Source organism: Cupressus sempervirens, chromosome 5 (assembly GCF_028749045.1).
Source record: "Cupressus sempervirens isolate cs-2001-9-10 chromosome 5, ASM2874904v1, whole genome shotgun sequence".
Classification (NCBI taxonomy): Eukaryota; Viridiplantae; Streptophyta; class Pinopsida; order Cupressales; family Cupressaceae; genus Cupressus; species Cupressus sempervirens.
The window spans coordinates 459,420,428-459,445,663 of NC_143122.1; the positions used below are offsets into that span (position 1 = coordinate 459,420,428).

A 25,236-nucleotide genomic window follows, 5' to 3' on the forward strand; every position below is an offset into this window, starting at 1 on the left:
TTAAAATGCTTGGAAGCTTTGAAATCATCAAAGACAAACCGCAAAAGTTTCATAAAATACCTCAAACAGTTTTTATTTCTAAAACTTGAAAAACAACTTTTTGGAAAAAAATCTAGATCAAAAGAGGCTTGAATTTTTTCTTTAAAAAAATCACCAAATTTTATGAAACCTCATCGACGTGCTCTAATACCATGTTATGGTAAATCGATGTTGCTGTAGTTGTATTAAACAGAGGAGATGCAAACTCCTTATATAGATTACAAAGACGGTGTTTTTAAAAGAAACGATTGTGAAGAAAAAATAGAGACGGATTGTTAAACTACCTAATAAACTAAAGATTAACTAAGATGACCATTAAAGAAACATTATAATATTTTAATAATGACGTGGTACCAAAAGTAAGAAAGCGACCCATCTGTTGGTACTCTCAAGAGATGTTGAAATTTCGCAAGAATACCCCTATGTGAGCTTTTATCTACTAATGCCCTTAACTGATCTTCATGCATTATCATGTGAAACTTGTTATCCTTACCATTGTTTCAGCCACGCATGCATCTCAGATCCCTAATTTGCAGTTTTGAATCATTTTCTGATGAGTAATTCTAAACCTCTGTCAAATCTGCATTTTTTAAGTGTCAAACTTACTGAGAAGACCCACTTTGCATGCATATATCTTGAGCCCTGTTGAGTTTCATGACTTACTGACTTAGGGAAGTGTTCTTTGTGTATCAGACATCTTATGTTCCAAATTTGAAGTCCCTACAATCAGTTTTGATAGTTCTTCCACTTACTCAAAGTTGGATGTCTCACTTTGTCCTGCTGATTACTTTCTGTCAGAAAGCCAAGTACCCTACTTTGGAGGTCAATATCTTTGGCCCAGTTGCACTTATTGATGAAATTCCTTCACCATAGTGTTGTAGGCATCAGAGACATGTTATGTGTCCAGTTTGAGCCCCTAATTAATCCATTTGATTGGTTTGCTAATGTAAATCCAAAGCCAATTTATTCTGATGCAAGGCTGATCAGGTTTACAGAATTTGAAGTGCCCTTGTTTGTGATGTCTTAGCTTGCAATCGGGGATTGAATAGTGCAAAATAATTGTTCCTTTACATTCTACACTTCACATATTTCCACCATGCCAATTTTCAGAATTTCATGAGTCTGTTTGCCCACTTTTCATGTCTCATTTCATTTGCAATTAATTCAGATTTACTAAATTGTCAAGTGCAACAATTCTTATAGGTCTATTTTACAAAATTATAAATTGTGCCCAACTGATTGTCATGAGCCCGAATTGCATCCATGTACTCTGCATGTCAGGAAGAACCAATGCCCCAAGTTTCAGGTTCTCAAGTAATCGTTTGCTTTTTTTTTGAAGCCAATAATGAATGGAATTTAATCAGATTTTCTGCTTTATCTGTTAACATGTCTGCAAGTACCTATGTTGGAGACACTTTATCTTTTGACCTATGAACTGTCATGAAATCCTAATCATTCATCTATACTGGTGTATCTTGTGCTTGTTTGCTAAGTTCCAGGACCTGAGGTTTCCATTTGATATTTTTATCAGACTAATTTATAATGCAGACTATTATGTTAATTGATATATCTGGTTACAAATGAGAATGGGATGAGCAAAACTTAAGAGGTCAACATATTTTCTTCCAGAGATTGTCATGAGATGTCATCTTACAGGATGGATCTCTATGGACCAGAGATTGTGTCTACCAAGTGCTAGGGTTTGACTATGTGTTTTATTTAGTTTTTAAGGTTAGTCAAAAGAAGCAGTTGCATTTAGTTCAAATACCTTGCGTGATTGGTCAAGTCCCAGTTTGAGTGATCAGATGATGAAAATTGGTTAAATCTCACAGTGGAATTGCTAAGTGTGGTTTTCTGGAGGCTAAGTCGTTTGAGATCAAATTTATTTTAGCTGGGTCTAGCTAGGACCCGATTTGCCTCATCTGAACACAACTCCAATTTTCAACTGTATTGTATTGGATACAATGTTTTGAAAAGGTTCCTTTTATATGTATCTAGTGATGTTTAAACCATTCATCAAACACAATGGGATTCCAAAAGGAATCTCCATAGAGGAAACAAAGGAAAATTTTACGGTTTCCTATAAGTTTGTAAATCCCGAAATTGAAGTTCCAGAATTGGCTATGGATGTCCAAGCAGAGAAGAATTCTATCAAGTGCAGACTCACATGTGAAAAGGAAAGATAGAGACAAGAGGTGCAAATGATTTGACAAAATGCCTCAAAGAATTGTAGCGTGCATGTGAAATATGGAAATGTATGAGGTAATGAATTGTTTTACGAAAAACCTAGATCATGAAATACTTTGAATTGTTAACTAAATTTATTGAAGGATATCATCTAAAACAATGAAATGCTTGATTGCAAGGATGTGAACAAGAAAGCCAGGTGGGGAACGACATCCATGGTGGCATAGCAATCTGTGTTTGAGGGAAGATTGGGGCAACCATTTTTCACTGTGGGCTGTGACTTAGAGGAGGGCATTAATGAATTTATGTTTGGCAGTGCCTATTATTGTGCAAGGGAGATCGTAGGGGCCGATATGGCCATTGTTGGCATGATCGAAATAGTGGCAAATCAGGGAACATCATTTTGAATGGGTGGTTTGGACACAGGCCAGTTTGGTATTGTTTATATGGCGGTCAATTGATAGAGGGCACAATCTATTTTTTGAACTGTAGAGATTAAGTGCCATTATGGGCTATGCTGATCAAACAAGGGCAGCTTGCCTAGACTTTCCCTGCGCATGACAATTGAGTTGGGGCCATTGACCAACGCTCAGACCAAACAAGGGTGTGTAGTTTTTTGGATCACAGCAAGGATGCGTGCACCTTTTTTTGATTAAGGAACATCAGCACTTACCTGCCACAGACAACAACAGTGGATTCGGATTTAAAAGGGAATGATATATTAGTGTCGATTTGAACGCATATGGAATGAAGAACATGGTCAGAAAATAAATATCCAATATAACAGAAATATATTATAATGATCAGGACCAATGTATGACAGTATAATTGCAGAAGGATATGATAATATGCGAGATACGTACAAGGAATAAGCTCAGTTTAAATATGGGAACGCCACTCATTACTAAAAGAAGAATGTGTGGGTATTACCATTGAAGCCCATGTTAAAGAGGACATTGACGAATAAAATGTCAAAACAATAATCTGGTCAGCGGAAAAACAAATGGAAGAGAGACTGTACCATGGAACACAATATAAACCATGATGTATATCAGGGCATTAGGGATATATCTATGCGATCTGAGTAAACAAAACAACAACAACAAAACAAAAAAAATCTCAGTGATCATAGGAGATATTTGGGAGATATTTGTGTTTGTATTAAATATATGTCGTTGACTTAATAGTCATGTTGACAGAAGTACATTGGTGAAATATCGAATTAGATGCAAAGTTATTAGCACCATGTTGATGCCCCAATACACAATGTTCAACAATTATATTGATAGATATACACACACAATTTAAGTGTTAACCCTTCCAATGTTGAAACCTCGATATTTTAGAGGGACATACAGAATGATATGTATCTTCATTTTATACTGGATACTATTTGAGAATGACAGTTCCTGAGCCAAATATTTCTAAATTCACACTAAGAAGATTGATAATATGCCATAAATTAAACAAATTGGAAAATTCAATGATCAACAAATAAGCAAACCATTTGAATGTATCGTGGGGACATTAGATTGCTCATGTAGATAGCCATGGGTGTCAAGTTGATGGAAAATGTAATGACGGTGGTGAAGGATGGTAGTGATGATTATATAAGAACTACTAGTACTACAGCTATTAACGCAGCCGCAGAGATGATTCAAAAATTGATCGATTATTTTTCATTCACCTTGATAGTGAATGAAAACTCTATAAAATGGAGTAAGTGGGAATTTTACATTGTGGGGGGGAATAATAACCAATGTTTCATTCCCATTGTTTGACAAATGCTTATACGGAAGCGTTTTCTGATTTGTTGCATATGGACCTTCATTGGGGCAACTTGTATCAAGGATTTTGATGTCTAGATAAGTATTTATTGCTCTTGAGTATTTCATATATTTACTCGTTGTAGTCTCTCTCTTATTGCTCTTGAGTATTTCATATATTTACTCTTTGTAGTCTCTCTCTTATTTGTAATTCTATACATACTATAAGGGTTATTTGCCTTGATTTTTTCCTTTATGGTTGAGGATATTCTTACAAGAAAAGAAGGTTGGTACTTTACATAATGCTACCTAATATTGTGCAGACTTAATCTAATGATAGTAGCTTCAAAGACCCTGATGATCAAGATGGATAAAATGAGGCTCTTGAAGCAAACATCTTTGCTGATCGAGATTATGAGATTCTTCTACATTAAGAGGGAGTATGACACTTCTTCTAAAGCAACGAAGGAGCTTAGAAGATTGATACTTGAAGGGAGTCTAAAAATACATGTATGTGACTGCATGATTTTGATGGGCCTACCGTTCTATACATCATGAGGAAATAACAACTTATCCTTTCTTCTGAGTATTTGTCTTTCTCCCAAAATTCAAGTTGGTCCTTCTTTGGCAAGCTATGATTTTCCATTCAGAATTTTCAGCCGATGATATTTGTAGAACTTAGTAGACTTGTATCCACATAACAGTAATCTTACAAATAAATAAACCCAATGTCTATTTTGGGTCTCAGTTAGAATTCAGAAGGTAAACTTCTTATATAGTTAATCATTTCAACAATAAGAAAAACCAACAACCATCGGAATACATTAACTCCTACTATATCCCAGCTACTGTCTACATATATCTTTAGTTATCCAATAAACAACAAGAAATCCATTATAATAGATGCCCCTCCAACATCATTGATCGCTTGTATTTGTTATCTGCTATAGTGAGTGAACATGTCTTCAAAGAACGTCCATGGCTTCCCATGTATATCAGTAGGCAACAAATTCACATCCCTAATATGAAAAATGACCATTTTGTCAGTAATAAAAGGGCTTGCGATTGATATATTGAATTAGTGATTAGGATTTTGAGTCTGCAACTGGTCAACACCCGTATCAGCATTTTGGTTTGAATCAGAGGCTTCACAACTCATAAAATCTGAATCAGTCCCTCCCGATAAATGCAAATTGGAAGCTCACATGATATGTCCACTCATGGATTTCACTCCCACATAAGTGTATCTACCGGTCTTATGTACTTATGAAATACTGAATACTGTATTCATTTCTGATATCACTGAGTATATTTCAATTGAATTTGCTTTGTCAATAATGCTATATTGTTATGTGCAAGCCATCAGACTTGGTTGGGCTGTCGCTGATACTTGTCAGATATTCAGATTATCAATTGGTATTTATCTTCACGATTATTTCTTCCTTAGATAACTCTTCATTTTCTGTGTTACTGTCTTTATATATTTATGAAGAATCCTATTTTGTCTCCCAGTAATTTTATCATTACCAGTTTGAAATAACTTGTTCTTCCAGCATCATTCTTAGTCAAGAGTTGTTTCTTTCAGTATTTTACCAAGTCTGGAATGTCAGAGATTCTCCACAGTCTGTGTATTATTTATATTATCTTTCAGACAAGTAGTCTGTGGTAATGTTGCAGTTCCAGATTTGCAGAAATATCAACATTTTCCAAACTTAATTTTCATGTGTCTGTAATTGGATATCAAACTTTCTTATTCACTTGAATATCCATTCTTATGCAGTCCTTCAAATGCCCGCCGCAACTTTGGAGTATCACACTTGATATTGATTTTGCTAAATAATAATTACATTCACAATATATTAAACTTGTTGGCGAATAATATCCATAAGGAAGTTGTGAATGGTGCTAAATATATTTGATGTTTGCTTCTTTCACAAAAACATCATGAATGGCCGTGTAGATAGATAACACAATATCTGTATATTCTCGTCAATTCATTCAACACCACATGCTTCACAGACATCGTTACAATGCTTGTTTCTATCGTGTCTTTATATTTCTTCCAACACATCAGAAACATCAATAAATTTTGAGATATATGTCGAGAGATCATATGGAAATATTAAACTCAAACCTGATATAGAGTTGGTAACATATCATACTTCTGAACTTGTCAAAGCATCCGATAACATGCAAGGTAGGAGGCTGATGTTTATATAAGACACACAACAATATTCTGAAGAATATCATACCATTTTATATATTCTTTGTTCCATACGCTCTCTGGGATTTGCATATTGCTTAGTCTCCAGAATTGACTTAAATGACAGATATAATATTCCCGTGCTAATTATCTTCTATTGCAACCTGTCTCAGCAATGTTGATAGTATTTCCTTGTTATGGCATTGTAATCTCCTATGCATCTTTCTTCCAAAAGAATGAAATTCTGAGCTTTCAAACTACTGTAGTTCGACATCCATATCAAGGTATAAAGATTGGCAATTACTGGAATGATGTATAAAGCTTGGTTACAACTTAGGAAAGAATAGAAATGATATGCTTCAAAATTCTTAGATTTTCACTGTACAAGAAAGGCACACAAGGGACTCAAATGAATTGAAGCAGAAATCAATCATTCATCTTCCACATAGCCAGCAAAAACCATAATTCCATCAGATGGAACCATACCTGAATGCTCAAAGCAATCGCAAGATGAGTCTATATGCTTTCTGGCGAGAAATAACCCTGCAAGTAGGTGGAACACGGCTATCTTTTTTGAGCTCACACCAATAGTAAAGCTTTTGTAATTGTGAATGGCTAAGTTACCAATTCGAATGCAAATTCAGGAGCAGATTACGGAAACGGCTATGGGATGCAGGGAATTTTTTTTTTTTGGATGTGGATGTGGGAGGAAGTGTGTACACACACACACACATATGCAAAGAATTGCAAGAAATATACAAAAACATATCATTTGCTAGTATGACTATGATACTTCACCCTTTATTAAAATTGAAGATATTTCAAAATTCATATGATATATCAATATGTGCTTGTTCAACATTAGAGTTTAGTCTTATACAATAAGTTCCAATAGCTCATGTTCAAGATTCCAACAAAATAAAAACTTAGTTCATGATTGAAGATTCAATCAACTAATATGCATCAGAGTCTGAATCATAAAGATTCGCTAGAAAATCCACATTCTCATCATCATCTCTAACTGCTGAAAGATCATTAGAGCACATGCAAATAAAAAAAACTTAAGTTTGTGCGTTTTTTATTAGTTTTCTAGGCACTGGGCATGTGGATTCCTCTAGATGCGTTTGGATTCCCTGTGGATTCTGGCTGGAGGCTGGAAGCCAGCCACAGGCCCCCGGATGCATCCACAGGGAATCCAAACGCATCCAGATTCTGAACGTACGTGCCTCAGAATCCACCTGATCTGGGGACGAATTGGTATCTTAGGTGAATGGAAGTTTCAGTCTTGCTGTGTTCTCTAATATCATGTCTCTTGCACTGAATCCGACCCCAGAAACTCCACAGATGCATTTTCATATGTTGTAACACCATCTGCTATGCTCTTGCTTCCAGTCACAACTATTTTGTCTTTGACCTCACCAATAAACATCAAATTAGTTTTGATACGTTGAGGTTATGCCGAGTTGAAATAGTCATTGAGTAGTCAAATGCAATTCTTGGTGACTAACAGAGATACGATATTCTCCAGTATTTACTCTAACAGAGATAACCTTGATATTTTCCCTCTTTATATGTTTGTATGAAAACTACTAGAAAATTTGGATCAAAAAATTTAAATTGTTTTACCTTTCTTCTCTTGCACTCACACACGCATGTGCGCACAGACATGCATAGGCATACATGCATACACACATACACAAATATAAAATGTGCATCTCCGTCTCCGCGTTCCATTCCCTTTCACACACAAATGCACACATAGAGAGAGAAAGAGACACAAAAAATCACATAGAGATTCAACTATTTATATTTGAAAACATTTTGGTATTGAATTGTGCTTATTTTGTTGAGTTATTTCATTTCTATAGATGAGCATTGAACTTTCTTATGATATTAATCATTAATGATTGTATTACACCTTATCATTATAGAAAAATTACACTATTTTACATGAATTTTGATTTGAAACTGTAGGATGTAAGCATGAAGCTTGAGGAACAAAAAGATGAGCGACTCTCACAGCTCAAAGAAAATGAAATGTAAATCTTCCAATTCTCAGAACATTTTTCCAAGCTTTATTCCTTTGCTTTTAATTGGATGTGCTTTAGAATGACTACAGTACTTGTGTGTTGATGTCTTTCTCTTATGTTTAAGGCAAATTACATTTTTAGCATCAATTGGCTTCTCTGAGTGAAGTCACCATTGCATGAAACAAAATATTGTATAGAAAATGCATGTATTGTGCAGAAAATTAATGCTTTACTGTTTACATGTAAGCAATTCCTGTATGGCTTTAATCATATTCCTGTATGCTAGGGGTATCTTTTTGCTAGAGAAGTTTTGGTAGATGTGCAGGATACATTTGCTATGCCTTTAGATTATAGCACACAAAAAAATGGGTTTTATACTTTTTCTAAGATATGAGCAGGATTTTACAAGAAGATGCTGCATTTGCAAGGTTTTATGTTTTTTTCTTTGACAGCTTTGTTTTGGTTGGTGAGAATACCCTTCTGTATTTTGTTATTCACATTAGATTGGGCTACAAACATGAAACGTTGATGTTGATGTTGATTTAATTTTCAACAAGACTATTTGTGCAGTTGCAGTATAAAATAATTTATGGCTCATGAAAGACAACACAACCAAACAAATTATTGGAATTTCAAAAATATTTTTTAAATATGTGATTTAATATCAAAATTGAGTATAACACCTCATTAAATATTTGTAATATTAGTGCTATAATTAAAATATTGAATAATATATCCCTTGCTCTATAGAATTTATTGAAAAGTAAATTATTTGATTCTATATTATAAAATACCCATAAATTATGAAGCCATATACAAATATATGCTTCAGAAATTTAACAAATAAAAAATTTCAATAATCCAAGATTAATGATGATATTTTTTCCTGAAGTTTTATTTTGTAGAGCGCAAACATGAAAATGAATCTTGACATATACACATACATAAAATAGTTAAAAATTCCAAAGCAGATTTACCTACCACAATCTTCAATAAAATACATACATAGCTGGAGAATTTGCGACTTGGGACATATCTTTCTTTTAGCAAGTTTAGAATAATCATTGTTTGCATAGTTAATCTATATCTTATACAATTGCTAAAAAATGCACACCAATTCTATAATTTCCTAAATGAGAAGCAATTATGTTATGCCCCTTCCCTAGCAACCATATCCACAACATATTTAAGTGCATCATGCATCGAGGGAACTTATGAATAAGAAAATTGTCCTACCCTAATAATTCACAATTTTCTACGAGGCTTGATCATGCCGAGGCTAACAGTGAGTGAAGGAGCTGTATCAATCATCTATTACTGCAGCAATCTTGTTGGTGATCTCAGTTCAAATAAGGTGGTGATCCGAGACATAATAATAATAATGTAAAGAACCATAACTTAATGATGACGATGGATGATGGGGAAAAGGCAATGGCCCTCCAGCTAGATTCAGGGGTATAATTGGGCAGCCTATCGAGCATTCCAAAGACACCAAAGAGACTAATCTAAGAGATCATCCTGATATAAGAAATCACTCTTCATATATATATTAATATGTATATGTATATATGTGTGTGTGTCTGTGTGTGTGCATGCATGCGTGCATGTATATGTGTATATACATATGTAATGTGTAGATATGTGTGTGTGTGTGTGAGAGAGAGAGAGACTATATATGTATGCATTTATGTATGTGTATATGTGTAGATGTATAAATAGGTGGATATATCTTTGACATACATATATATCAGATGATTTAGTCGAAAACAAAAATTAAAATTGATTTAGTTGCATAGACAGAAGACTATGATCTTAATGGCCTTTGTTACCTCCTCGACTATCTCTTGCTACTCAATAGGGAATAAGCTCTTCATATATTTAAAAGTTTACAAATCATTGTTGCCTAGTGCATTCCTGAAAGCCAAAGAAGTGCCCGTCACGTCTTTTTTTGTTATGATCTTAATTATGTATGCATCAACAACAAGCCTTTTGAATGCATTAGGGCACATCTTCTACAGAGCCTGAAATGCAGCAACAAAACAGTTCATTGTCCATTTTGCTGTCTTGTAGTTTCTTGTCATACGCTATAGGGTACACAAAGTGCTTGAATAGTGCAACATTATGACTATGGGGATCTTCCAATGTCTTCTCTCCAATGATTTTGCACACAACTTCCTCCTCAACATCTTTGCTTAACACTGTTGGTTCCCACAACCGCAGATTGGAAATCCAAGAGCTTGTCACTTCTCTGATAGGATTCTGCAATCAATTTTGGCCAACGAACGAGAATCACCTTGATTCCCCTGCACTTCTAGCTCCGCTACACTTAGGCGGGTAGACCTTTTCCTCGAACCTGATCACTTGGTTTAGAGCTTTTCTTAAACAAATTTAAGTTTTGGAGTTCTCCGGCTGGCAAGGTCCTCGAACTCGATTAAAATGAAATTGAATGTTGAGTGTTTGAATTGAATGAATTGTATAATATTTGTAAATAATGGATTTGATGCTTGTAGGAAGGAAGATATAGATTTTCTGACTTCAATATTAAAAAGATTAGTGCCTCTGCTCATTTGGGTAATAGTGTCAACTTTAGTGGAGATTTTCATGTACAACTTTATAATGTTCTACACATTTATATTGCCAACAATTAAATAATCGAGATGTGATAGATCAAATGTATATGCAATCTTAAACTAGTCCAGATTGAACTTTAACTTCTCTGGTAAGGAGACAAATTGGACACAGATACGGAAACAATTTGATATTTCACAATATCTATAATGATCGAGTTCAAGATGCTAAATGATCATGCCCACTTATTTGACATTTAAATTGTACACAGAATTCAAAAAATAATTACAAAGGACAAACCATCTACAATTTAAATCTCCATGCCATTTAGAAATAAACAAAAGACATTTTATTGTATTATTAAAATAAAATATTAGAATTCATATTACAAAGTCATATTATAGCCCTTATTCCTCCTTACAAGTAGATATAAAATACTACTTCTTGTGGGTGATTGTTCCAATGTTGAATGTTATATCAAATGTCTCACCGCCTTTTGCAATGGATAGTTTTACATCTTTATAGCTTGGAAACATGAAACAAGGTGTCCTTTCGTTTATGGAAGGATATGACTTTTCCTTTACATATCATATCTAATATCTTTGTAATCCCTAATAATCGTATTTTTGGTAAGTTTAATTATTTATCATATTGACTTGGTTAGTGTTCAAACGTCAGTTCATTCCTGTGTGATACATGGCAACGGGAGACTTTTGAGGTTTGGTGTTAATTACCTAACAACACTAACTCTCGGATGTTTGCACTCCAACACGATTTGTGAATGATGTGAAAATAAAGACCACCAATTTATTGTTGGGCATTGGTTATAATATTATCTCATATAAAGCTTCTCTCGACATCCAGTAATGACACCACAACTAGGGATTTGCTGTAGTCACATCTTGTGATTGTCATTGCGTTGGAACTCTATGTTTTGTGATAACTCTTGCACTTGATACTACAACTTTCTCCTTGCAACATGCCCTCATTCGCTTCCTCAGAAATGAAGCAATATGTGTGTCCAGGCTGGCTTTCGGTTGTATTGTTGTCGGCCATTTCCGCTTGCTTAAGATCTTCCAAGTTTACCAGAACAAGAGAGTGGATCCCATCATATCTACCACATATTATACTGATTCATTATGTAAACTCACAATTTCATTATTTGAATTTATTTCTTTCAATCGTACCAAATATCCTTGCTAGTGATAGTCACTGCTATAGCATGTAAACTTTGTGATGGTTTTTGTTGTTATCAGTTTCAGTAGATCTTTCATTGATATGTTGCAATTCATTTTTTATGTTTCATTACAATTCAAAGTTCAAACATAAGTTTATTCTTCCTATGCCACAAACCATGAATGGTGCTTCTATTGTGTAAATGAAGAGTCACGATATCCTATAAATGTCTCTACATCATCAGCTTGTCTCTCTTCTATCACAAGATCTGAATCTGTGTCTGTAATAAACTCCATGTCCTGTTCAAAGTTGAGCCGTCTGCCTATACATAGGGTGATTTATGTTCATCATTATCCACACTTCTCATGCTTGATAATCTTGTGACTCTCGTCATATCTTACTTCTTAAAGGGTTTGTCACAAGCTATCTGCTGTGTGACATTTGCTTCCAGATAATTCCCGTTCATATGATTGTGATTTTACATTCATCATGTACAGACCTGAGATGCATCTACGTTAAGGATCAATACCATCAATAGCACAAGCCAATACTGATATACAACCATGTGTATGAGTTGAACACTTGTGAAGAATCAGGTTCTGGGAAAAGGAAGGATAGGTAAAAAATATAATAGTCAATCCTTAGAATATGGTTATTATTTCAGGGCTAAAATAGAATACAAATCAAAATATAGGTTTTCAGATATCCAGAATGCTGAAAAAGCTAGTTAGAATCTAAGATTCACTCAATATGAAAGCTTATCTTCGAGGGGAAAGGGTCAACAATTTTAAAGATAAGATTAATAGTAGGAAAAGATGAAAAGGGTGGTAGGCAAATGGAGATCCTGATTTGATAAATCAGGGTTCCATCAAACACAAAGACCTCCTTTAACTGTTTAGCGCTTGATAGTTGTTTGTAGTCACACTTCCATTTAGGGATTATGATACATCCTTATCAGTACTTTCCTTTGATGAGCTTGCCTCAGTCTCTACATGCATATTAGACAATGCATTTCCTTCCTTATTTGGTTGGTCTTATAGTCCCAAGTGTTGGTTTTTTTGAGGATCGCTGCAAATGTACTAATCACTACCATAATGTTTGGTATGTGTTTTCCAAATGACAGCGCCCTCTTGTAATTGTATGAGGAATAAACCAAGAGAAGAGACATGTCCCTTCATGGGACATGTCTATTCATCAATATAATTAATATAATATATTTGAAAACTTAATTATAGTTGTGTATATATATATTTGTATATATGATTCATTGTAATTATACTAACTTCTTTTTGATCTCATAGGTATATCCTACTAAAGCTACCAAAACATCAACACTTCCTCTTAGCTAGGGAGGGTAAACACATGACACATATTACACCATTGGTAATATTAGGTATCACAATTTTTTAAGATATCTTTGATTAGAAGATATCCACCATTTTGTTATCACATTTGATATCATGAGTATTTGTCATGTCCCCTTTCTAGAGTGGACATCAGAGACGATAGAGTTGGCCTATCATTAGAGTCTCGTAGGCCAGTAGTGGTGTTTAGGGACTCAGCCAGGGTACACAGTGTTCGGATTTGGAGTTTCAGACAGTAGGAGAGCAGTTGAGAGCAGTTCCTTAATTGTAGGAGTTTCCTACATTTTAGGAGGTGGAGATGGGTTACATTCTTGAGTGTCTACGAGATCATTCTATGGTTTTAGTTTCGAGAGATTCAGAGACATTCCTATTTTTTAGGAGTATCCCTAATTTTGAGGGATGAGATTGTCAATTATTTTAGATTATTCGGCATCAGTCACAGGAGGTGACGAGCTCAGTTTCACCTTGTAGAGGTGTTTTGGCTATCAATTCGCTATTTGGGAAATATTTTAATATATTTTAATATTCTCCTAAGTTAGCATTTTAATAATTTAAATAAAGCTAAGTTATAGCCATTTTGGAGTAATAAAGGGTTTTTTGGCCTCATCTGGGTGAATATCCCTTGGTGTAATAGCTCGTTGGAAAGGTCTTGAACTTTTCTAAATATATCTTTTTTGACTCAGAGCATTTCGATGAATGGATTTCTTTCTATCGGGAAAAAGGCCATTTTTTGGATACTTGACCATTTTAAAAATGAGAAATATATTATTTTATAACCCAACACCACATGGAGACACTTTTAGAGTTTGAGCTAGGTTTGGTGGGTTATAAGGAGGTAAAGACAAAGTTCAAAGGATTATTATTGACATATTACATTTTAGATTTGGGTTTCGGGCTCTGATTGAGTTTTTAGCGTTTGGGACGCCAAACCCACTTGCTTTGCCTGTTTAAACGGTGGTTTGGATTCTTAGTAGTCAGAAGCATCTTGGAGATTGTGCATTGTTTCTTCAGGGGAAAGTAGTATTGAGTCAGAGTTTTAGCTGGGGTTTGGACATTTTATTCACATGTGTGCACTTTGCAGTTGTACGGTCGCGCCTGGCAGCCATATTCTTTTCCACGTGCAGCACTTGAAGAGCTGGAATCTGGCTGTATCTTCTTTTTGGGCTCCTATTTCTCATTCACGTCTTCAGGTTGGCTTTGTCCTTGATTGTATTCCTCTGGATATGATTATGAATCTTCATCTAGTTACTTATTAGGCATATATTTAGGAAAATCAGCTTGAAGCGACTTTGTTTAAAATATATTTGGAATATATTTTCAGAACTGGTTCATGTTATTGTACTTCTGTTATTACTTATTGAAAATCATCAAAAATACAAAACAATCAAACCCTTCTGCAACTTTTGTCTAGCTCTGCAAGAAAATTTTAATAAATAGGGAAAACAAATTTAAAAATATAAATTCACAGTAGATCAGCAAAAGAGATCCGTCAGGGATCTTTCAGTATTGGTCTCCTATAATACATGATATTCATCAATTACTCAATAAGGTTTGATATTAAAATTTGATATCAAGAGTATTGGTCTCCCAAAATATCTAAGTTGCCAGTTCGAGATTTGGGTTTGACATTTGCTCAATTTTTTTTTTTTGGACTGGGTTCGGGTTCATTTTGGGTTCGCTAGAACAAGGATTTTTAAAAAATTAAAAATTAAAAATATTATACTATGCAAGCTAACTGCAATTTGAGCATAACTCACATATCCTATTTATTTCTCTTTGCTTTAGTAATCTATATAATGCAAACTACAAACACCAAACTACTACCTTAACACGACTCAATTAATGATACTAAGAGTTGCAATTACGGAGATAAGGAAGAAAACTAGAACCGAGTGATCTATCTTGAGGTTGGGGTAAGTATCCAATAATAGGAATCATTAATTATGATGTATGAATTTTGAAAGCATTATTTATATGTGTTGCAATTGTGGTAGTTTTCCTCTATACAAAGACTTGCATAAGTTGATGTAGCTTTTCTGTTATTATTTTATTTTTTAATATTTTATGCCAGATATTAACTTGACATATAAAGAATATGTCAAGGTTTCTATGATTATTTAACCATCCAGATTACTAAGTACATGAAATATTGGGAGTCAAGACAATACATGCTTTCAAGAGATATCGTGCAATAGAAAAACCAGCTGCCTTCTATTTTGCCAACTACTTGCAAAAAAGTTGTATTCGACATACCCTTTAACGAAATGTTGTATTCTGCAAAAGTGTGACATCTTAATTCCTTTGTGGCTTGAAAAAAATTCTGCTTTGTATTCTTGCATGGCGGGAGAAGAATGTTTGCGTAGCTATTAAGAAACTATAAAAATCATTGTCAAAGCTTTATAGAAATTATAAAAAAGTCAAAACAACCCAATTTAGTGGAAAAAATCGCAAGGAAATCACTGTCGGGATTTATAAATTGGACGGCATTCGTTACAAAGTCGCACAAGGCCCCACTGACCGATTTGGCAGCGAATGACAGGGATAAACATCGAATTTGTGTTGAATTAGAATTGAATTTGAATGTTGAACGAATTGACTACTGAATATCGGGTTCAACATACTAATGTGGTAACTTAGCAAAATATCAATGGTCTTCACCAAGTACTCAAAATAAAGTTTGATATCACATTTGATATCAAGAGTATTGGCCTCCTAGAATATCAATGATATTCACCAAATACTCTCTGAGTAATGGCCTCCCAAAATGCTGAGATTCAAGATATTCACCATGTACTCAATTTGTTTGATCTCGTAATACAAGTTATTGTATGATTGTCACCTTACAGTAACTTCTGCAAATACAAGTGACATCATTCTGAAGTCGTCACTTCCTCATGATGTACACAGGGGGTAGGCCCATTAAAATCATAGTCATGAGGTATATTCATGACTCACTGTCCTCTCGACTACTTCAATTTATTGATCATTGGAGAATCCATCTCAACATGCTTTACTCCCTCTGAATTATTAAGACAGAGATCATTGAAGGTTGACTGAATCACATCCTCTGTCCACTCCCTCTTTTTCAAGGTTGCCTTTGATGAAGTGTCTGACTCTCTCTGAATCTGATATCAAAGTCCCTTTTCTTGCAAGAACATTCTTGGAAGAAAAGATAAAGGAAATATCTCTTATAGAACCTATTGATAATAAAAATAAGAGAGAGACTACTATAATAGTCAAGGACAATAATAATAATATTTAGCTTTTAAAAAAAAATGATAATGTATAAATAAATAATATCATCTCAATTCTCAAAACAATACTATTATCCTTTTCTTATTATTTAAAATAACATTCTTATTTGTAATCAGTATTATTATGAATTTTATTTCTTTTTATATACCTAATAATAATAGTACCTTTGTTGGATGCACCCTTTAATTGTTCAAAAGTACCTTGTTGGATGCACCAGTTTCTGCTTTGGATTCTCTTTCAGATGTGGTCCCAAGATTCATTGTCTCGCGTTTGGTTACAAGTTCATTCTAGTCTGTTATCTTCCAAAATAGGAGTTTCTCCCTATCTATATGGCCTACTCAGCTTTTATCTTTTCATCCTTCTGCAATATCAAGCTGAATTGGAGATCAAATTATATCAGAAATTGCCACCTCAATCATCTTTGGGATTGCTAGAGAAGAAGGTATATTAGATGATGACTACATTTTGCCTGTGATTGATAATCTACTCAGAGAATTTCAGTTTTGAAATAGCTTGGTTCCTAGCCACATTTCTATTGGCAATAGAACTTGTCCTCCAAGTTTACAATTCAATAGTTTTGGTGAGGGTAAAGTCTTAACCTTGGAAGATTCTATGGGATTGGAGACCAGTATTTATCGGCAAGTTCAGAAATCTGCTGATTTGCTTTGTCAGCATGAGCAATTTCAATCTTCACAAGATTGTGTATCTATTAATGAAAGTCAAAACACTTTTGAGCTTCAGCCCTTATCAATCTTGCAAACTCCGTCTAAAGAAGCTCTCAATCCCAAAACTCCTAAGTCTAGAGGCAGGCCAAAGGGCTCTAAGACTAGGACCGAAATAGTAGTTGGAATACAAACCACATTGGATAACAGTTTTGTTGTTTCCAAAAGATTGACAAGGAGAACAAACCTTGTCCACAATGAAAATCAACTCATGGAATGTCAGAGGTATCAATGCCTCTAACAAAAGGCTTAGAATTAAACAAGTGATTGATTCTATGCAAGCAGATATTATTATGCTACAGGAAATCAAGTTATCTCAGGACAATTTTGACAAAACTATTGCAAAATGGCAAAAATGGAAGTCTTTTCATGTTCCTAGAATAGGAGCTTTAGGGGGTCTTGCAAAACTTTGGAATCCTCTTACAGTTATTGCACAGCTCATTCTTCAAGATAATAATTGGCAGATGCTGCATATTTCCACTTTTGACATCTCTTTTATCTTGATTAATGTCTATGGGCCTTCTTCATCATAGGATAAAGCATGTTTGTGGGAAAATATCACTCATTCTGTCCAGGTTCAAGATCCACAAGTTATTATTGGAGGTGATTTTAATGCTTTGTTATCTCAAGAAGATAAAATAGGGGGTATCATTCCTCCTAAAACTTTACTAGATTTTAATTGTTTTGTTGATAATAATAATCTCATGGATATTCACCCAAGAAATGGATCTTTTACATGGACAAACAAAAGGTCTGGGTTTGCACATATTGCTGCTCGTCTCGATGGGTTTCTTTTATCACATGACTGGAAATTGAGCTGCTTGGATATTTCATCAGATATTCTCTCATTACCAAGTTCCGACCATTTTCCTATATCTTTAACTCTCAATCACAAAGACAAAAGCATTGATAACCAATTTCATTCTTCCTTCAAATTTCAAAGAATGTGGCTTTGGCATCCACAATTTTTGAAAAATGTTCAGCATTGGTGGAATGAGGCTTCTCATGTGGATGGCTTTAGAATGCATCAGTTTTCCATGAAATTGAAATTTGTAAAGTCTCAAATCAGAATTTGGAATCAGCAAGTATTTAAAAATGTTTTCTCTCAAAAATCAGCAGTCAAACAACAGCTACAAGATGTATATAATCATATCATTCAAAATGGTATGAATTAAGAAACATATGTATCTCAGAAGAATCTCCAACGAGAGTGGGATGAGTTATGTGCGAGAGAGGAAACTTATTGGAGACAAAAGTCTAGAGAGCTATGGCTTCAAGATGGTGACAGAAATACAATTTTTTTTCATGTATCAGCTAAACAAAAGAGAGTCAATATTTCAAATCAAAGATGCTATTTCAGGTAACCTCCTCACAAATGAAAATCTCATTTGGAATAAAGGGGTTAAGTTTTTTAAGAATCTCCTTGCACCTGACATTTCGCCTTCTCCTACTTCCTCACAAGTTAATGAGATTCTAGATTCTATTCCAAATATGATTTCATCTCAAGATAATGACATGCCGATGACACCTTTCACCATCCAAGAAATTCGTAAGGTGGTTTTTTCCTTCCCTCCAAATAAAACCCCTGGCCCAAATGGTTTTTTTGCTCTGTTTTATCAAAGTTGCTGGGTTATCATTGGATGGGATTTATTAGCAACTGTTGAAGAATCGAGGAGGAGCAAGAGCATGCTTAAGTATTTTAACACCACAAATATTTCAATTATTCCCAAGATCAAGGATCCTCAAACATCTGCAGATTTTAGGCCAATTTCGTTATGTAATTTGCCCTATAAGATCATATCTAAAGCTATATATCTACGACTGCAGCATCTTATCCCTCATATTATTTCACCAGAACAAGGTGAACTTGTTCTAGGTAGAGAAACTATGGAAGGGGCTTTAGTAGCACATGAGGTTCTTCACTCTATAAATTCAAATTAGTCCTCAAATTTTGTAATAAAACTTGATATGATGAAAGCTTATTATAGGGTTTGTTGGAACCTTTTGCTGCAATTGCTTATCAAAATGGATTTTTCTAAAAATTGGTGCAAGTGGATTAAGGCATGTATCTCAGGTGCTTGGTTTTCAGTGTTAATAAATGGTAAGCCAGCGGGTTTTTTCTCATCTACTCAAGGGGTCAGACAGGGAGATCCACTATCTCCAGCTCTCTTCATCATTATGGCTGAAGCTTTTAGCAGGACCATTACACGTCAACATAAGATCAGCAAGTGGCATGGTGCTCATATTTCGGGTACAAATATTTCTATCACACATTCCCTATTTGTGGATGATACATTATTATTTGGATTGTCAAATGTTCAGGAGGCTCGGCAAATTAAACATGTTCTCAATCTTTATTCAGCGGTTTCAGGTCAAGCCATTAATGTACAGAAGTCAAAAATCTACTTTTTCAATACAAATAAAGTGATATTTGATAAAATCAAACAAATTTTGGGTTTTACAGTGGATTTCTTACCCTCTATATATTTGGGCATTCCTTTTTTTATGGGTTCTAATAAATCGTCATATTGGTCTTCAGTCATTCAGTGTATTTAGAGTAGAATTGTGGCTTGGAAAGTTAGATGGTTGTCCTTGGTTGGTAGAATTTTGCTGATTAAATCAGTATTAGCTGCAATTCCAAATTATTTTATTGCTGTTCTTAAAGCTACCCCCAAAGTTCTACTTCAAATCCAAAAAATGATTAAGGGTTTCCTTTGGACAGGTAATATGGATGATTCTTGAAAGATTCCACTTATTTCCTTATAGGACATGTCACAAATCCCAGAAGTAGGAGGGGCAGGTGTGCATGACCTAACCAAAAGAAATGAAGCTTTTGGTGGGAAATTGATGTGGCAAATGTACAATAAATCTCAATCCACTTGGTGCAAGATTATGCAACAAAAGTATCTCGATAATAATGATCCCACCAGAATTTTCTCTATTTTGAATCCTCCAAAAGGTTCAGTTATTTGGGATTTCATGATAGCTTCACGAGATATGGTGGTAAAATATGTTTCTTGGGAAGTTAATGATGGTACTAGAGTTAATTTTTGGAGGGATTCTTGGAATGGTCAGATTCCCCTTTCAAATAGTTTGATCTCTCCTAATATTATTGAGGTGTCAGAGTTTCACTGGGGTACTCAACTTAATCAGTATGTTGCAAATGTTTGTGAATTTTTTTAGGGAAAGTGTCTTGGAAGAAGCCGGATGTATTACCCTTGTCATCTCAGGAGATTAATCAATTCAAAGATATTTTGGCCTCCAGACAAGTCTTCTTTTCTAGATTTGAAGGCAAGATTTTTTGGGCTCCAGCTAAGGATGGTCATTACTTAGTAAAGGAGGGTTATAAAATCTTGCAGTAAAATGTTTCGAATAAAGTTACTTGCAGGGCATTTACATTGTGCTGGAATCATATTGTGCTTCCAAAGGTAGGTTGTTTTTCTTGGCTTGCATTAAAGCATAGGATTTTGACTAGTGACAGATTGAATAGACTGCACATTGCCCCATCTTTCAACTGTGTTTTTTGTAATGAGTGTGAAGAATCAGTGGATCATCTCTTTGTTTCATGCTCATTTGCCTATCAATGTTGGAATTTTGTTTTGAACAAATTAAACTATAGTACTCCTCTTCAAAATAACCTTTGGGATCTTTTTCAAGCTTGGCCAGTTCTTTATCATAATTTATTATTTGCAAATCTTTGGAAATGTATTCCGGCATTGGTTTTTTGGGCTATTTGGTGGGAACGAAATGAACGCATTTTCAGAAAAGAGTGCCATACATTAGAAAAAGTTTTGGAGGGAATTGAAAGAACAATCTCAGAGGTGACAAATTCAAGCTTGAGAAAAACAAAATTTAATCCTATTGTTACTTCTTGGGACTCTCAAGCGATTCAAAATTGGAAACAATTGTTCATTCTAGATGGTTGGAAAGTTAATAATACATCTTCTTCTTCCTTATCCCGTAAGAAAACAGTTTGGAGACCTCTAGTTGAGGGATATTGGAAACTGAATTTCGATGGTGCATCAAGAGGAAATCCTGGCACTTTTGGTTTGGGTGCATGCATCAGAGGCTCAAATGGAGATGTTGTGGCAATTACAACGTCCCCTTTGCCCATTGGTACAAACAACATGGCAGAGGCCCAAACTCTGCTAGCTGGTCTCATATTAGCCAAACAAGGAAACTTTCGCCTGCTGCATATTGAAGGAGATTCTTCTATCATTATAGAAGCTTGTATACATAGGGGTATTTTTTCATGGAAGTTAAAGTATATTCTTATTCAAATCTGGAGGCTCCTAGATGAATGTCAAGATGTTTGCATTTCACATACTTTTAGGGAAGGGAACCAAGTTGCTGACTTTCTATCAAATATGGGTTGTGATGGGTTGTTAGTTTCATCACTTCATCCTATACCTATATTAGAAAAAAATGATGTCCTCAAAAAATTAATTGAGGTTGACAAGACTGCTGGCTTGCATTCGCATTAGTTTACTTGATCATATTGTGGCATAATCAGTACTTGTAGTATTCATTATACATGTTCCGAATCGCTCTTGCTTCGTGTGGCAAATTTGAGTAATTATGGACGTGTTTGGATAGTACAAAGATCAGCTTTATCGAAGGACAAATTGTGTGTGAATTCACATGGTTTTTATGCCAATCCACAATCTGGATTCTACGGACAGAGGATTGTTGTTTTGCATTAATTTCTTCCCCAAGCCTCATTTCATCACAATTTTTTCAACATCTCTATTTTGCAGTCTTCTTTGTGCTTTAAAATGATGAGGGGGTTGGATATTGTTGCTGTCTGTGAGCTTTGTCACAAACAACATCGTGTTATCATGCCGAAGAACTTTCGAATTTGGATTCCGTTGAGGCTTGATGAAGGCATATTGCCTAGCGATGTTACTGATGCGGTGCTTGACCTCATGTTTATTGTCTACTCTCCAACTGTAAGGTGGGCTATACGACATGTTATTGGTGAAGAACTGTTGTCTTCTATAGTGCCCCTGTTCTTCTATCTTTCGCATCTTGTCTCCATCTTCTTGCCAAATGCAATGGACCTTATGCAATCCCCCATCTTGCTTCAATCATTGGCCCAAAAGGTAATTCGGGGCATCTTTCTTGCTGATAACAAATTGTCTTTGGCTATGCAACAGTATGATCTCTGGAATGGTATGGATTTGGTGGGAGGTTTATTTTCCCATTCTCAGCTACTGGTCAAGCATGAATGTTTCGTTTTGTTTGAAGCCATTAAGAAATCGATAGATAATCGTAGCTCCATCCACATGAAAAATGCCTTGTAAACTGCCTCTTGTGCACTTGGCTTTCAATTTGAAGAGAAAATCAAGAAGGTGGGATATGCCCTCATAGATCTGCAAAGGGTTTCTAATCTGTGTCATCCTCAGGGGCCGAGTCTAGGTAATGTAAATCTTCAACTTGATGAAAGGAATGTTTGGAGTTCATTGTTTGAATCAATTATCTCTCCACACATGACTTCTCATGCTGGCTTGGGTTGGTCTCCCAGCCTATCTGAGGCGTGCTCTGGCTGGGGGCCTGACAGTGATTATAGTGGGGGCTGGCATGATTCAATTATTAACCTGGGTGGTGGGCAAGGTGCTTCAACATGTGGCAGTCAAACTATTTGGAAGGGTTTGCTTGAAATTGGTAGTAAGTTTCTTCATGGTTATGATGATATGGAAGAATGAATTAGGGGGTATGATTTTGAGTTTTGACTTCTTGCTGGATTAATTGTTATCGAGATTTTGGAATGTGCTGAAAATCTAGTTTGATAGAGAATTTTGGATGGGTTGATAATCAGTTTTTTTGACAACTGATGGTATATCGTTGGGTGGTAGTTGATACACCCTTTTGTAATTATGTTTTTTTCACTATTTTCAAAATATATAAAAACTATGTATATATAAGGGACGATGCTGGGTTTTCTTCACTGATTCTTTCCTAGTTGACCTTTTTGAATCAGATTAATAAAATATTACAGTGGCTTGCCACTTTTTGCCTAAAAAAAAAATAATAATACAGGAATTTCTCTCATAATAATATTATCATGAATATTAGTATAACTTGATAACTGTGTTATTGGAATTGATAACCATTCAACTAAATAAAGCATACTTACCTTATTTCTCTATTCACCTATGGGCCCGACTCTCTATAGTAAAGATAATCATCTTGTCTTTAAATATACCATATGACGGTCACACTTATAAGCAAAAGTCACAGTTTGATGATGAAAAGACACCCACACTGAACAATGAAACCCCATCTACTCACATTCGACCAATAATGGACTTAGCATTTCTAAATAATCCAATACTTCGACCAGCAGGTTATATAAAAACACTATTATAATCTCACATTACAAATGTCTTATCATTATGAAATATCATATCTCTTCATTTTGGTGGGATTGTGCTTATTACGGTCACCCCCTCACAAATGTTTGTATGGTAATAACTTTTCTATTCTTCCCAATGTCGATGCATTATCTTGCATTTCCGATATTTCAAACATTGGAGATAACAACTTGGAAGCTAATTCAGGATTTGTTGTTTGTCTGTGAAAAGCCATCTGGCCATCCTTGTCAGCATTGTTGATTAAAAATGTTGGGTGCATAGTGATCTTATTTTTGCCTTTGGATCCTTTTATAACCATGGATTTGTTGTTGCTACTACTGATTTTATCTTCTCTCCCTTGGTTGATGCTGAAGTCTCTTCATTGGGTGTCTAAATCAACATTGGTAGGAGATGGTCTATTGATCAAAGTAGTGAAAGGAATTATCAAATTTTGTTTATTTGCTGGCGTAGTTGAATAGTTTTTGATTCATTCATATCTTCCCCAAATTATATGACTATTTTTGTATCCCTGTAAAATCACTTCTGCCACAATATAAACGACATTTTGCTCATATATATGCTATGTATTGCATTCCATATATATATATATATATATATTTCTGAAGATCTCTCTCCCCTATATTGTTCGCTAACTGTATTTCCTCTGTTCTGCATTGAGTGTATTCATTCCCTCCACATCCTTCTCTTTTCCTGCGTGCCTCTACTGATGGGATTGATACTATAAACTCACCGAGTTCATAACAATAGATGGACCAATCAATGCATATGTGTTCCGATCCAATCTTTCCTAGATTTATCTCTTGTGTGCATCTAAGGGGTTGAGTCCCTATTCTTCCCTCTTCTTCCGTATTCTTCCTTAGTCGACATCATTGCCTATGATATATTTTTTATCGTGATCACAGACAATAAAATCTTTGTATCTCCGTAGGATAATATACTTCATGTTCTTTACATTGCCTACATCTTCATATTAACATTGTGTCCATTTTGTTCATTAATACGGGCTGGACCTTCAGAATCTTATCACTGATTTCTCTGTTGTGTATGCATAACCTGCCACTCCTTGGCTATTGTGCTGACTATTTTACGTACTACTTCTATTGTATCATCCTTTCCTACATTTGCAGCCTTTTTTTTGTACAATATTCATTCAACAAAAAAAAATCTTTAGATTCCTAGTAGTTCGAACCTGCTTTGATACCATGTTGGTTTTTCTGAGGATCGCTGCAAATATACTAAGCACTGCCATAATGTCTGGTATGTGTTTGCCAAATGGCAGTGTCCTCTTTGTACAATTCTGCAAATTCTGAGTCTTGAATCAGACTTAAAATCAGAACCCAGTTTGGCTGAGAGTGAACTTCTTTAATATACTAAATATTCAGTGTGTTGACTGGAAGTATAAATTAACTTGAATATAAATCCACTGTTTTATTCTGATCTGAAAATATATAATTTTGCAGACTTATCAATTGCTGGAAATGAAATGCATAGATGAGCAGACTATTGTATTTTTGTGTGTCCTCTAATTCTACATCCACAACTGATTATATAC

The 25,236-nt window shown here is 34.9% G+C and overlaps 1 protein-coding gene across 3 annotated transcripts in view; it reads left to right on the plus strand.

Moving 5' to 3' along the window:
- Positions 1-25,236, plus strand: part of LOC149556763 (alpha-taxilin-like protein) — a 229,416-nt gene that overhangs the window by 183,453 nt on the left and 20,727 nt on the right. For all 3 annotated transcript variants that reach the window (XR_016364782.1, XM_089831280.1, XM_089831281.1), the window contains exon 7: positions 8,170-8,234. Coding sequence is in view for 2 of the 3 variants with exons in the window: in XM_089831280.1 (XP_089687406.1) it covers positions 8,170-8,234 (65 nt within the window). In the remaining variant the exon portion in view is untranslated. The remainder of the gene's footprint in view (positions 1-8,169; positions 8,235-25,236) is intronic.